General features: G+C 35.2%; 1 protein-coding gene across 2 annotated transcripts; it reads left to right on the forward strand.

The window, feature by feature from the left end:
• Positions 1-8,202: 8,202 nt before the first annotated feature.
• Positions 8,203-10,004, forward strand: LOC123322701. Of its 2 annotated transcripts, XM_044910687.1 has the most exons (3): positions 8,203-8,970; positions 9,184-9,474; positions 9,821-10,004. In XM_044910687.1, the coding sequence occupies exons 1-3, from the start codon at positions 8,283-8,285 to the stop codon at positions 9,826-9,828; spliced, it is 987 nt and encodes a 328-aa protein (XP_044766622.1). In that variant the 5' UTR covers positions 8,203-8,282; the 3' UTR covers positions 9,829-10,004. The 2 variants fall into 2 exon arrangements, with proteins under 2 accessions (XP_044766622.1, XP_044766621.1); XM_044910686.1 differs by having other exon boundaries at positions 8,203-9,474.
• The last annotated feature ends 4,199 nt before the right edge of the window (positions 10,005-14,203 follow it).

Raw genomic sequence — 14,203 nt, forward strand, 5'->3', positions numbered from 1 at the left:
TTTCCAGGATGCATAGGGAAAATAGAGGACCATCAAAATAAGTTATCACAACACCCCTAATCCCTATTTAAAATCAAGGGATTGTGATTGTGCTTACCTCCGTTAGGGGGTTCATGTTACGGGGATCAAAAAGCAGGGAAGTTATTTCCTCTCGAATCAGAAATTGTCGGGTGCGAGCGATTTTTCACATTGTCATTTCAAAGTCGGAAAATTGAGGTGTTAAGTTTTCGTTGAACCATCCTGTATGAATTTATCGATGTACTTCGGATACCTTATTATCGAGCTAGATGAAGAAGTATAGAAATATGAACTACAACAAATGCATCAACATCACCAATGCAATGTCGATTCCATAGATTTATTCCCAAAGTTAGATTTTTTATGATTTGATACAAAGAAAAGTTTTTGTATTTGTAGATTCTTCTTGACAGAAACAGAGGAACAATCCAACATCGCGTGAGTCAATATACAGGCTGTTTCATGAGTCATCACAATAAGTCATCTAGGCCTTTCAGAAAACTTGCTTGTTTTGTATCCTAAAGCTATTAGTTTCGAAGATACGGGGTGATCCATGAACATTGGCCTAAATTTGCGATAGCAATATCTCTGGAATGCAAAGTCCGATTTCGATCAAATTTTATGGGTTTGTTCACTTCAGAAAGCTCCTCCAAACGGCTTATGAAGTTTCAATATTTTCAGGCCAGTACTTAGAATATCATGATTTTTCTTTCAAGCTCCAAAATCTATATTTTTCACATCCCTTACAGAAATTTCGTTATTGCCATGAAAAACTACATAATTTATTCTAAGGAATTCAATTTTCACTTTGCATGGCACACTTGTCACAAAAGAATAGGAACCGGACAAATTAATCTTTTTTGTAATTCTTTTGAAATAAGGTTCTGTTTCTATTCCTTTGGTGACAATATTCATTGTTTTTTGTCCAGTTTTTGAATTATTTTAAATCCTGCATGTTCAACTCTTTTTCATTTCAAACCCTATTCTGCACCCACTGAGTGTTCGTAAAAAGTGATTAAAAAGTATGAAAAATCAAGCTATGAATTCTTTAGAAATCACATATTCAATTTAGATACAAATAATGTAAACCCTCTTGGCAAATGTAATCCCTAAGTATATTTGCATCATAACGCACATAAAGTAAAAATAGTTATTTTCCTATCAAGTGCGGAAAGTGATACTTGCCCGCACGAAACTGCTGTTGCCCGAACGATGCGAAGCAGAGTTCGGGTAAGCAGTTGAGTGCGGGCAAGACACTTTCCGCACTTGTTTCTACAAGCGCTTGAAATATATATATAAATATATTCATTTCACGAAACAGATCATATCTCATTTGATTAATTCATATATAATGACAGACGTAATTCTGCATGTCGTTACTAAGATGTCTAAAATACTGGTGTGTGCACTTGTCACTATTTGCAAGCATCAACATTTCAGAAAATCGGGGATATGGGATCAGTTTCGTGGCGGCGCCACCATGTCATTTGCTTCGTTCTATCCTTGTTCTACCAGAGGAAGTAGAATGATACTCTCTCGTTTTATTTTGTTTTGCGTTGATATCGAACATCGATCATCGAGTTCAAAATATGAACTGGCCATTTTGTCAGCTGTTAAGGAATATTTGTGATTTACAGTATAATTTTCGTTGTAAAAACAAATCTGTCAATATTTCAACACTATCGAATAAGGGTTCGAAGGAGTATTTACTATTCTTCTTCAAAGTAATTACTGTTTGAAAAATTGTATTCATGAAGAGGGTAATTCAATTTGATTTCAATAAAACACAGTTGATTTCAATGAAACACAGTTGATTGGTCAAATATCCAATATATTCAGTTAACGGAAAGGGAATTTTCAATAGATCTACTCAGGAAGAATATTTAGAACAGACTCGAATGGAGAGATGTATTTCTGATTCTCAATACATGCTCACAATTTACATTACGTATTTCCAATACAGTTTCTCTGAAATATTGCTGAAGTTGCCATAAAACTTAGCTATATCCATCCCGAATGTTCGTTCATCTGATTTGGTTCTGCCTCAAATTCCAACAACACCGAATTCTTAGCTATAATAGTTCTTGATTGTCCATATAGTAAACTGAACTTACTGAACGACATGTTAAATAAATGAATGTTCTACACTCTTTCTCGAAACTAATACATTTTCACACACCAATAATCGCTTATAAATGCAACATATTCGTGAGTCGTAGGAAAGTATGCAAATTATTTTCAAATATCAATTGACAATAGTCTGTCAAATTCTAAACAGCGCTACCTACAGTGGGAAGAACGAAACTGATCCCATATCCCCACGAAATTAAAAACAAAATCGAATCAGTGAATACACCTTAGAACATAGAATATTCTATATTCTAAGGAATACACCAGAGTTTTAGACATCTTAGTCGTTACTATGGGTTTCTCATCGTTGACGTTCTGTGCATAGAAACATGATAGAATCTAATTTACTCTAAAATATTTGCGTCCGGGAAAAACCCCTGCTAATCCATTCCGTTTTCAGGCGTTTTTCCCGCCCCTTTGGGAAAGTGACTCTTTGCAACTTGGAATGCTTGCGGGAAAAAGATTGAACGCGCACGCTTGTAGAAAATAGTTATTTTCCTATCAAGTGCGGAAAGTGATACTTGCCCGCACGCCCCGCACGAAACTGCCGTTGCCCGAACGATGCGAAGCATACCCGAACTCTGCTTCGCATCGTTCGGGCAACGGCAGTTTCGTGCGAGCAAGTATCACTTTCCGCACTTGATGGGAAAATAACTATTTCCGAAAAACCTTCACCTATTTATATCCTTTCATAAAACAACAAAGAAAATTTACTATCATAAGAGATGTTCGAAATGGAGTTCTTCCATATCAACACATTTGCTAGCTCCAGAAATCATATTATTTATTGTCCTTATCATATCGGGATTTTGTTCAACTTCTGCGGAGGCTTCTTCTATCCTCTATCTCAAATGCTCCCGTGAAGTTATTTCAGTGGCTTATACTTTCTCTTCCAGATAACCCCACAGAAAATAATCCAGAGGAGTTAGATCAGGGGACCTTGGAGACTATGCCAAAGGTCCCCCAATTCCTTATCCATCTGTTCTGTTATCATGCTGGAAGTGAATTCCCCCTGATATTCAATTCGTCAAAAATTGTTTGTATTTCAAAGCAAATTCGCTCATGTATTACATTTTCTGAGCGGGTTTACTTCATTTGAATCTAAATTCAAAATAATGTAATTCTGAAAGAATTGATATCTTGATTTTGCATACTTTTTAATCAATTTACCCCTCAGTGGAAACTGAGGGTTTGAAATGGAAAATAGTTAAGCAGATATAAAAAAAATTCAAAAGCCTGACAGAGGGCAATAAATAGTATCACCAAAGGAATAAAAACAAGACCGCATTTCGAAAAAATTACATAAAAGATTAATTCTTCCGGTTCCTATTCTCTTGTGACAAAGTATGCCATGCAAAGTGAAAATTGAGTTCCGTACAATGAATTATGCAGTTTTTCATGGCAGTAACGAAAGGACCCCGCACACTTACTTAGGAAAAGCGGGTCCAGTGAATTTTCCCCATTTTTACATATTATATTTATATCAACCTTAAGAACAATATATCAGATTTTCACGAAGTTCTTACATCCGGTTTGTTCTATAGGGCGTTCCAAAATTGCAGCTACGGAAAAATGAATCTTTAAATTTTGATGATAATTCTTCTAATTTTCAAAATTTCATCATGATGCCTTGGGTTCTGAATAACAAGATATCACAGATATCCAAACACCGCCCACCACGTTAAGTTTCGTTATACAGACTGTTTCATGAAGCTGTATAAGTAATTGAATGTAACTTTGCTATTGACTTTGGGACCACCCTGAGTTTTTCAAAATATGATACCATGATGTATGTCCACCTCTGTGGGAAGTTTCATTAATGTACAAAGAACAGTTGCAAAATTATTCAGGTTTATATTCGGATTTCATACAATTTTTCTTCAAAACTTATCTGTAGTTGAGATTGCTGTAGAAATATAGGTTTTCATTCATTATAATTATTATGATAGGTATTGACGGTCGATCCAAAGGTGTTTTTATTCAGGAATGTACAGGATGGACATAATTCGGTGTCACTAATCTCCTCATTTCGCTATCTCAAAATCTGTTTATATAGAAAAACAGTATTATCATTCCAGGTTGATACCATGACGTTTAAATTCGGATTTCAACAATTTTACTTTGAAACTTATCTGTAGTTTAGATTATTGTCAATTATTAGATTTTATATGAATTCTGTAGGCTACTCTGTGACCTTTCAAAATGACGTTTTGTGTGATTGTTTGAACGGTTGGTTAGCTTTCCTTCTGTTAAGTAGTTTTCGGTTAGTTTTTATTTTTTTGATCGTTGCGACCATTATTGGTATAGAGTTATAGAAAGTTAATGTGAAAAGACAGCAGCAATGAATGCGCGAAATAGATATGCATGTTTCCTATGTGAGCATGAGTTTCCATTAAATAATCTCAGACGAATAGATAGAGAAGCTGATGCCGATAAAAGAAATCTGGCTGTTTTGAAGCGTGAAGTATTAGAATTATATTTTTATGTAAATTGGTGATAATTATTATTTCAAGTAATGGTGTATATTGAACTAAAATCTGAAATACTTTTAAGTATTTATACACGAGTGAATTTTTCACAAAGGTCGACATACTTTTATGGTATAATATTTAAAAAAATATTCATCCTTACAGTGCTCACAGATACAACAACCTGGAATGATAATACTGTTTTTTCTTTATAAACAGATTTTGAGATAGAGAAATGAGGAAATTAGTGACACCGGATAATGTCCATCCTGTACATTCCTGAATAAAAAAACCTTTGGACCTACCGTCAATACCTATCATAATAATTATAATGAATGAAAACCTATATTTCTTGACAGCAACCTCAACTACAGATAAGTTTTGAAGAAAAATTGTATGAAATCCGAATATAAACCTGAATAATTTTGCAACTGTTCTTTGTACATTAATGAAACTTCCTACAGAGGTGGACATACATCATTGTATCATATTTTGAAAAACTCAGGGTGGTCCCAAAGTCACTAACAAAGTTACATTCAGTTACTAATACAGCTTCATGAAACAGTCTGTATAACGAAACTTAACGTGGTGGGCGGTGTTTGGATATCTGTGATATCTTGTTATTCAGAAACCAAGGCATCATGATGAAATTTTGAAAATTAGAAGAATTATCATCAAAATTTAAAGATTCATTTTTCCGTAGCTGCAATTTTGGAACGCCCTATAGAACAAACCGGATGTAAGACCTTCGTGAAAATCTGATATATTCTTCTTAAGGTTGATATAAATATAATATGTAAAAATGGGGAAAATTCACTGGACCCGCTTTTCCTAAGTAAGTGTGCGGGGTCCTTTCTGTGGGATGTAAAAAATATAGATTTTTGAGCTTGAAAGAAAAATCATGATATTCTGAGTACTGCCCTGAAGATATTGATATTTCATGAGCCGTTCGAAAGAGCTTTCTGAAGTGAACAAACCCATCAAATTTGATCGAAATCGGACTTTGCTTTCTAACCTAAAACCTTCATATTACTTGTATTAACTTGTATTAAACTTCACAATATTTTGCCAAGGCGATTTCATGTTGTGGATGATGTAAAAAAAATTAATAATAGACTTTACCTATTCATCATTGATTGTGAACCATATAATGTAGGAGAATACTTAGATTACTGTAGAATACACAAAAATATGTGATTAGGATAAAAAATATTTGGAATTATGAAGTATGATAACATACTAGGACATTTTTCTTGTATTTACATTAGTATGCACTATGAATTGAATAAACATTGTTATTGTTATATTTCACAACGGAAATTCGATTTTCCTGAAGAAAAAACACAAATTGATTCAATATGCTCAAAATCTGACTAGCATTTACCTATGCAATGTGCGAGTTACCGTTTTATCTAATTGTCATTCCGTAATTAATTTTACACCTTGAAACGAAAATATTTCCAAGTATCTACCTTGTTTAATGGAAAATGATTATAATATACAGGGTGTTTCATGAGTCGTTAGGGATAGCCTTATGGTGAATGCGGGTCATCCAGGCCTTTCAGAAAACTTGCTTGTTTTCTACCCTAAACGATCTATTCAGTTTTTTAGAGTGAATACACAAATGAATGGATAATTTAAGACATATATCAAAGACCACCGTTTCTTATTTTACATAAACCTAAACCTGAAAGTATCTACCAAGTAAGTTCCGTCTTGGTAAGTTTATTGCAGTAGAATGGAGAATTTCTGCACTCGATTATTTTACAATCATTTATGGAGACTCTGTTTATGCATAGCATATAAAAAAAAATACCAACATATAGAGATCCATAAAAAAAGTTATTTTGAATATATTTTTCTTCTACAAAATACTTAGAACATAGAATATCAGGAAGGAGCTTTTTCGAATGAATGTGACGGGAATTGTGCGACGGAAACGGCCATATTGGTCTTCCAAGTTCTGAGTTGAAAAGTGGCAGACTTGGAAGTCAAATGATTCTGGTATCTGTGGCCAAATGAATAAAGTGATGTTTTAACTTAATTTTGGTAATTTGGATTCTTGAAATTTGCTGAAAATAAGGATTTTGGATATTTTAGCGTGAATAATTCATAGGTAGGTGATTTTTTAAGCTGAATATCAGGTATTAATTATGAGTTTCTGAATTTCATGACATAACAAGGTTATCCCATGACAATAACACTCCATGGGCGTGGGTGATGTTAAGTCATAGACCTTAATACCATTAAGTATATAGCCAAGCAGTGTTAGGCGGGGTGAATTTCCGCTTTGGTTATAAATTTGAACGAGCGTGAAAAAGCTTCTGACTTTACGTCAGTGCTTTCCTATTTTTTTTTTGATTAATCAGAATCAACTGACTATTGAAGTTAGTTTTTTGGAAACTTCATTGTCCTACGCCACTGTTGAAACGGAAATATATGTCGGCCATATTTCTCCTCTATTCCGGTCAAATTGAAATGAGCAATATGCTCCTTCCTGTTATTCTATATTCTAAGACAAAATAGCACCTTGGATATATCATGACAACGACGTTAAAGTCATCATTATTTGCTCATTAATGTGTGCGCTTTTCCTTGATTTGTCTTCCATTTTTTTCAAACATAAAGAGTTTTTTGACATTGAAATACATATGGTCAAACTTCAGTCAATTTTCGTGGATTCGAGCCCCTAGCCATTTTAGCTTTTGGTCTCCCTGCCACCGGACCTGCTAATAATTATATGATTTCTTCTGCTAGGATAAGAACTTGTCCGTAATTGATATTATCTACAGCTCAATATCATATCGATATATTCTATCTACATATTGTAGTGTTTGTAATTTATGTTAACGTAAGCAGTGCTGGCCCAGTGTGGCAGCCTGCTACGAAAAGTATGGCAACCTCGCTATCGGACAACTGTGCACCTCTTGCGCAGGGGTTACTTAGCGCACTGTTGATGGTGGTAGGTCAGTTCTGTTTGTGACAAAGAACAGATAAGTTACTTACTAAGCTGTCAATAGTATATTCTATTGTTTTAGTATATTCCACTATTTCTATCGGTATAATTTCCCTGTGTTCAATTGACATATCAATTTTATTGTGACTGAGCAAATATACGAAGAACGAAGGTGTTATTATTTTAGAACATTACATGGTAGCAGAGCATTTAAAGTTGAAGCGGAACTCGTAGTCGGCCATCTTTAAAAAAATAATAATTGTTCAGTTCACGAATAAGTGAATATTGTGTCTTGAGTTTGATTGAGAAAAGGGAAAATAATCAATAAAATGGAAAAAATTATTTTTGAAGAGGAATCCAACATAGAGGTTGAGACTGTTGAGAGTCGTTCCGTTGGCGAAGCCACTGACAACTTGGCACCGACGCCTGGCTTAAACATGGCCGACCAAATCATGGCTTTGTTTTGGTTCGCACTTTAGGCGGTTCCGAATCGGTTCAAAGTAGTGGAGCAGCAATGCTATGGGGAGCTACACACATGCTACGCGCGAGCTTACGCTGAATAAATAAATGTGCGACTGTTTTGAACCGTTCTGGAACCATCCTAAAAGCGAACCAAAACAGGCCTCATGACATTCTTTTCTAATCCGCAATTCATAAAATTGTTGGCGGATAAAATTAAAGATGATGTGATTAACTCGACATCTACACAAATGGATGCAGTTGCAGGTACAAGCAATGCAAGTGTCATCTCGGATACGACGTCGACTGAGGTCATAAACAGGCCAAAACAACCTTTACCACCTTTTTCCATACCGGTAATAGACATGGATGATAAGTTGAAAGGTCATGGTAATTTCCGTTCATGGAAGCAACGCATTGAACGGGACATAGTGGCGTTAGGTAGGTCCGATTTTTTGCAGTATCCTCTGGGTGGTGAAAAATGTACATTCTCTAATGAGGAAAAAAGAATGTATGATGCACAGGTGAGGCAATACCTAGAAGCCACCATACAAAATGCGCCTCGTCAACTCATTTCCAATGAGTCTACTGCAGCAGATGCTTTCCACAAATTGGAAAATATGTTTGGGAAAAATGACGTGCAAAAAATGGTAGATCTTTTGGACAATTTCGGAAAAATAGTGTTGCACCCAAAGATGAATCCAATGACGTTTGTGACGAAATTTGAAGATGCAGTTCAACAATTTCGGGAGCTTGGTGTACCTCTGGATCAAAAGATTATTGTTGCATATTTTCTCCATAAGGTACGTCATGTACGTCCATTTATGGGATTTTACACAACAATAGCCACTTTACCAGAGGAAACAAGGCCTTATGAATTTGTAAGAAACGCATTTCTAGACGTTGCAAGTAGTAGTTACTCTTTAGAAATGGAAAATAGTAAGTATATTTATGACGATATAAGTGATAATGTTTGTTCTGATTGCACAGCTGATTATGATTCAAGTTATAGGTCTGAATGTAGTGATATTATCACTATATGCTCAATTTGTTTGGATTCTCCTCTGGAGAATGACTCTAATGATTCATTTGTTTCAGTCTTTTGTTCACAATGTGGCAAAAGCAGTTCTAATTTTTGTGATTTTTGTACAGGAAACAAAATGGAAAGAAATACTGGTGAACCACCTAAGAAAAAGGAAAGGTTCTCAGCATCTTCCACAAAAATATTCCCAAAAAATAAAAGCATTTTTCCTTACACAAATGAGCAGGTAGAGAAAATGAAAAAGATGACACCTGAAGAAAAGAGATCTAGTAGATGTACTAAATGTGGGCTTCTATTTCATAAAGCCGCAGAATGCAAAAATGATGGTCGTTTTTGTTTCTTCTGTCACAGAAAAGGCCATGATAAGAAAGACTGTAAGAAACTACAAACCTTGAAATCAAGTAAGTTTCAGTTTGATTCACACAAGTTTGTTATTACAATGACTTTCCTTGTTGATTCAGGGGCATCTCACCATGTTGTGAATGCTCAAAATATACTATTTGATTATGAGGCTTACCATAAGCCTATATCTGTTGAACTTGCTTCGAAAACGGAGAAAATTTTTGCCTTGGGAGAGGGAACTCTACCAATACTTGTACAGTTTGGAAAATGTTCACACATTTTACAGTTATCTCACGTTCAATATGTGCCTGGACTGAGAGAAAATATTCTCAGTGTTCGAACATTCAATTCTCAATTCAAAACGAGTGTTGTTATGAATTCTAATAATGGATTTATCTTGTCTAGAAAGTTGAGACGTAAACTCACTCTTCTGTATGTGTCTGATGGAGTATACAGATTGGCTGTTCAGATTTCTACAGAAAATCGTCAACAATCCATTCCAGTCAGTGATATACCTTGCACAACCAGTCCAGTTATTACTGATAAATCGTCACATACTCTTTGTAAAATAAAGTATACTAAACTCAAACCAGTTCTTGAAAATAAGCGTCAAAAAACCCGTAAGTTAAGAAAAAAGCTTACTCGTAATCAATTACAGAAATTAGCTCAAGAAGGCTCAGTTTGGCATCGTAGAATGGGACATATATCATCGTCTTATCTTGGTAAACTTCCAAATGTAGTTCAAGGAGTGAATGAACTCACATACAATTTGACCACTGCCAGTTGCTCTATATGTTCTAAAGCAAAAATGAACAGAAAACCCTGCTTGAAAGAAAGGGAGCGTGCAAACAGACCTTGTCAAATTCTACATGCTGATTTATTAAATGTTAAACCTCCTACACAGTTCACTAAGAAAAACTATATCTTGATCCTCATTGATGATTACTCTCGGTATTCACAAATTTTTCTTTTGAAACAAAAGTCAGAAACCTACAAATCTCTTAATTCAGGTTTACAGTTCTTACAATCGATTTTTCCTGGAACGGGCCAATTTAGTAAAATAAGATGTGATAATGGCACAGAGTTCACTAGTACAGCTTGTCAATCAGTTTTGCACAAATTTGGATTAGAGGTACAATTAGCTGAACCATACCAACATGAACATAATGGAACAGCTGAGAGATTCAATAGAACCATACAAGAGAGGGCTCGGGCATTGCTCTTTGATGCAGGTTTTCCAGTAACATTCTGGGGCTTTGCATTTTCAACGGCATGTTATCTGTATAATCGCACACCTCATTATTCAATAGATTTCTTAACCCCGTATGAAAAGCTTTTTGGAAAGCAAGCAAATCTCCAAAATGTAAAAATTTTCGGCTCACAAGCGGAAGTCAAGATCGAAAATATACCCAAGGGCAAAAAGTTACATCCACGTTCAAGTACAATGTATTTAGTAGGTTACACTGATACAGGCTATTTACTTTATGATCCTGTAACAAAGAAAACTATCACCTCCTGCAATGTGTTGTTTAATGAAAATTTGAATTATAAATCTTGCAAATCAAAATTATCTGTTGTTAGTGAAGAATTAGAAATCATATCAGAAAGTAGGCTAGAAACAATTGTGAATAATGTTGGTGATTCTCAAATGTTTTCTGAAAGTGAAGCTGCTTCACAGCAAGATAATAGTCAACATACAAATGAAATAGAAATAGAAGAAATTTCTTATGTTGATAATAGTCAAAGAACAAATGATATAGAGATTGAAGAAATTTCTCAGAGTGTCGATAGTCAAAGGTCAAATGAAATCGAAATAGAAGAAATTTCTCAGATGAGCAGTAGTCAGTGCGATGAACAACTTACTGCACCGGAAATCAATGTCAACACATGTATTTTAAATCCATTCGGCTTTGTCTATGATGATACAATTTATAATACAAGTAACACGCCTCAAAGTTATCATGAAGCCATTACTTGCTCCAATAGCAGTAAATGGATAACAGCAATTCAGTCCGAACTTTCCTCAATGAAACAACACTCAGTATGGGAAATCGTAGAAAGGGATTCTAATATGAAAGTCGTCCCATTAAAATGGGTGTTTAATATAAAAGATGACGGAAGTTATAAAGCTCGTCTAGTTGTTGTAGGTTGTAGAGACAATGAGAATTACACTCCTGAAGAAACGGCGTCTCCCACACCTGCCCTGACGGTTGTAAAATTGCTCTTTGCATTATCAGTTACTAAAAATTGGCACATGGAGCAACTTGATGTAAAAACAGCCTTCCTGTATGGAGATATTGATAGATTAAAGTATGTAACTATTCCAGAAGGTATAAACCTAGATAGAAAGAAACTTGTCTGCAAGTTGCGCAAAGCACTCTATGGGCTGGCAATCGCACCAAAATGTTGGTACAATACCATTGATAAATTTTTAGTAGATCGTGGCTTTGAATCTAATCTGCGTGAACCTTGCCTTTATCTGAAAAAGATAAATAACAATATTATCCTGATTTTAGTATATGTCGATGATTTATTGGTGACTGGAGACAGCTATGAACTTATTCAAGATACAGTAATTATATTGAAGTCTCGTTTTGATGTCAAACAGTTTGGTTTTCCAACAAAGTTTCTTGGTTTAGAGATTACAAAATCTGAAAATTACTTGTTTCTTCATCAAACTCAGTTTGTGGAGAATGTTTTAAAAGAGTTTCGAATGGAAAATTCGAATTCTGTTGAAACTCCGTTGGTACCTCAAGGAAAGCACAAAGCCCCTGAAAGTACTAATGAAGCTAGTTTCCCGTATAAGAAAGCAATAGGCTCTCTTTTATATCTAAGTCTTTTTACTAGACCTGATATTTCGTTTGCTGTAAGTTATCTGGCTCGTTTTCAGTCTAATCCGCAGCAGTATCACTGGACACTGGTGAAGAGAGTATTTAGATATTTAAAAGGAACCTCTCATGTAGGTCTAAAATACTCTAAAGGCTCACCCAGTCTATCCTGCTATTGTGACGCGGATTTTGCTGGAGATAAAGCAAGTCAAAAGTCTACAACTGGATTCGTGATTTTTGCATTTGGCAATCCAGTTGTATGGTGCTCGAAGCTTCAAGCTACAATTGCACAAAGTTCAGCAGAAGCGGAATTCATTGCATTAACACATGCTGTTAATGAAGTCTTATTTATAGCCCAGTTGCTAGAAGAATCTGTGAATATTGTCTATCCTGTATCTATTTATGAAGACAATGAAGCCGCTAGACAAAATTGTTTGACTAGCACAAGTAAAAGTAGATTGAAATATATTGAACGAAAATATCTTCTCATTCGTCAACATGTAAGAGAGAAGAAAATTAATATAATCAAAATCAATACGAATGATCAGATAGCCGATATACTAACGAAACCTTTGCTTGCAACAAAGTTTCGTAGTCTACGTGACCGCCTAGTAACAAGCAACTATCTGATGCACAGTTAAGTAAAGTAAAGCATGCACCTGTCAGTAACCTATTGTCTGCCTAAGTGTTTGTCAAAGTTATATTAGAAGGGTCTTCGGTCCCTGGGGATAGGACTTTGGCGAATACTAGTATCTCGAATTAGAAGGGTCTTCGGTCCCTGGTGATGAGAGATGCGCTCTATATGGTATACAGGTTGGTCACACCTGGCCATATATACTAGTAGTGTTTGTCTGAATCACTCATCTGATGGTTCAAAAAAAAAAAAAAAAAAATTGAGTTTATTTGCGAGAAGGGTCTTCGGTCCCTGGCCGCAGGTAAGTACTCTTGGTATGTCTACTTTACATTAGTAAAGGACATATACTGTGTCAGTATGTCAGTTTCACATTAGTGAACGGCATAAATAAATTCTGTTTGGTATGTCTACTTTACATTAGTAAAGGACATATACTGTGTCAGTATGTCAGTTTCACATTAGTGAACGGCATAAATAAATTCTGTTTGGTATGTCTACTTTACATTAGTAAAGGACATATACTGTGTCAGTATGTCAGTTTCACATTAGTGAACGGCATAAATAAATTCTGTTTGGTATGTCTACTTTACATTAGTAAAGGACATATACTGTGTCAGTATGTCAGTTTCACATAAGTGAACGACATTAAATGATTTAATTATGTTTGATAACGATATGCATATCAATACTGTTATGAGTAGAGTACGAGAAGGGTCCTCGGTCCCTGGAAGTAAATACTCAAATTAATTCAGAGCAAAAGTTTGGTTCACTTTGAGAAACCCTGTTCGTTTTGATCAGCAGCAACGACTGCCCAATTTTGAAGGTTCACCTGACTATCCAGTTAGATTAAGTATTATACATGTAATATTCCCATAATCCTTGTATATATATTATGTATCTATATTTTTGTATATCTAGTATAGTTTAAGACATAAGTCAGGTAAGCTGAATGTATTTTGTATCTGTTCAGGCTAAGTCGTCAGATGTCCGATTCTCAGTTTGGGAGGGGGTGTTAACGTAAGCAGTGCTGGCCCAGTGTGGCAGCCTGCTACGAAAAGTATGGCAACCTCGCTATCGGACAACTGTGCACCTCTTGCGCAGGGGTTACTTAGCGCACTGTTGATGGTGGTAGGTCAGTTCTGTTTGTGACAAAGAACAGATAAGTTACTTACTAAGCTGTCAATAGTATATTCTATTGTTTTAGTATATTCCACTATTTCTATCGGTATAATTTCCCTGTGTTCAATTGACATATCAATTTTATTGTGACTGAGCAAATATACGAAGAACGAAGGTGTTATTATTTTAGAACATTACAATTTATTC

The sequence above is a fragment of the Coccinella septempunctata genome, chromosome 1 (genome assembly GCF_907165205.1).
Source record: "Coccinella septempunctata chromosome 1, icCocSept1.1, whole genome shotgun sequence".
In the NCBI taxonomy this organism is placed as follows: domain Eukaryota; kingdom Metazoa; phylum Arthropoda; class Insecta; order Coleoptera; family Coccinellidae; genus Coccinella; species Coccinella septempunctata.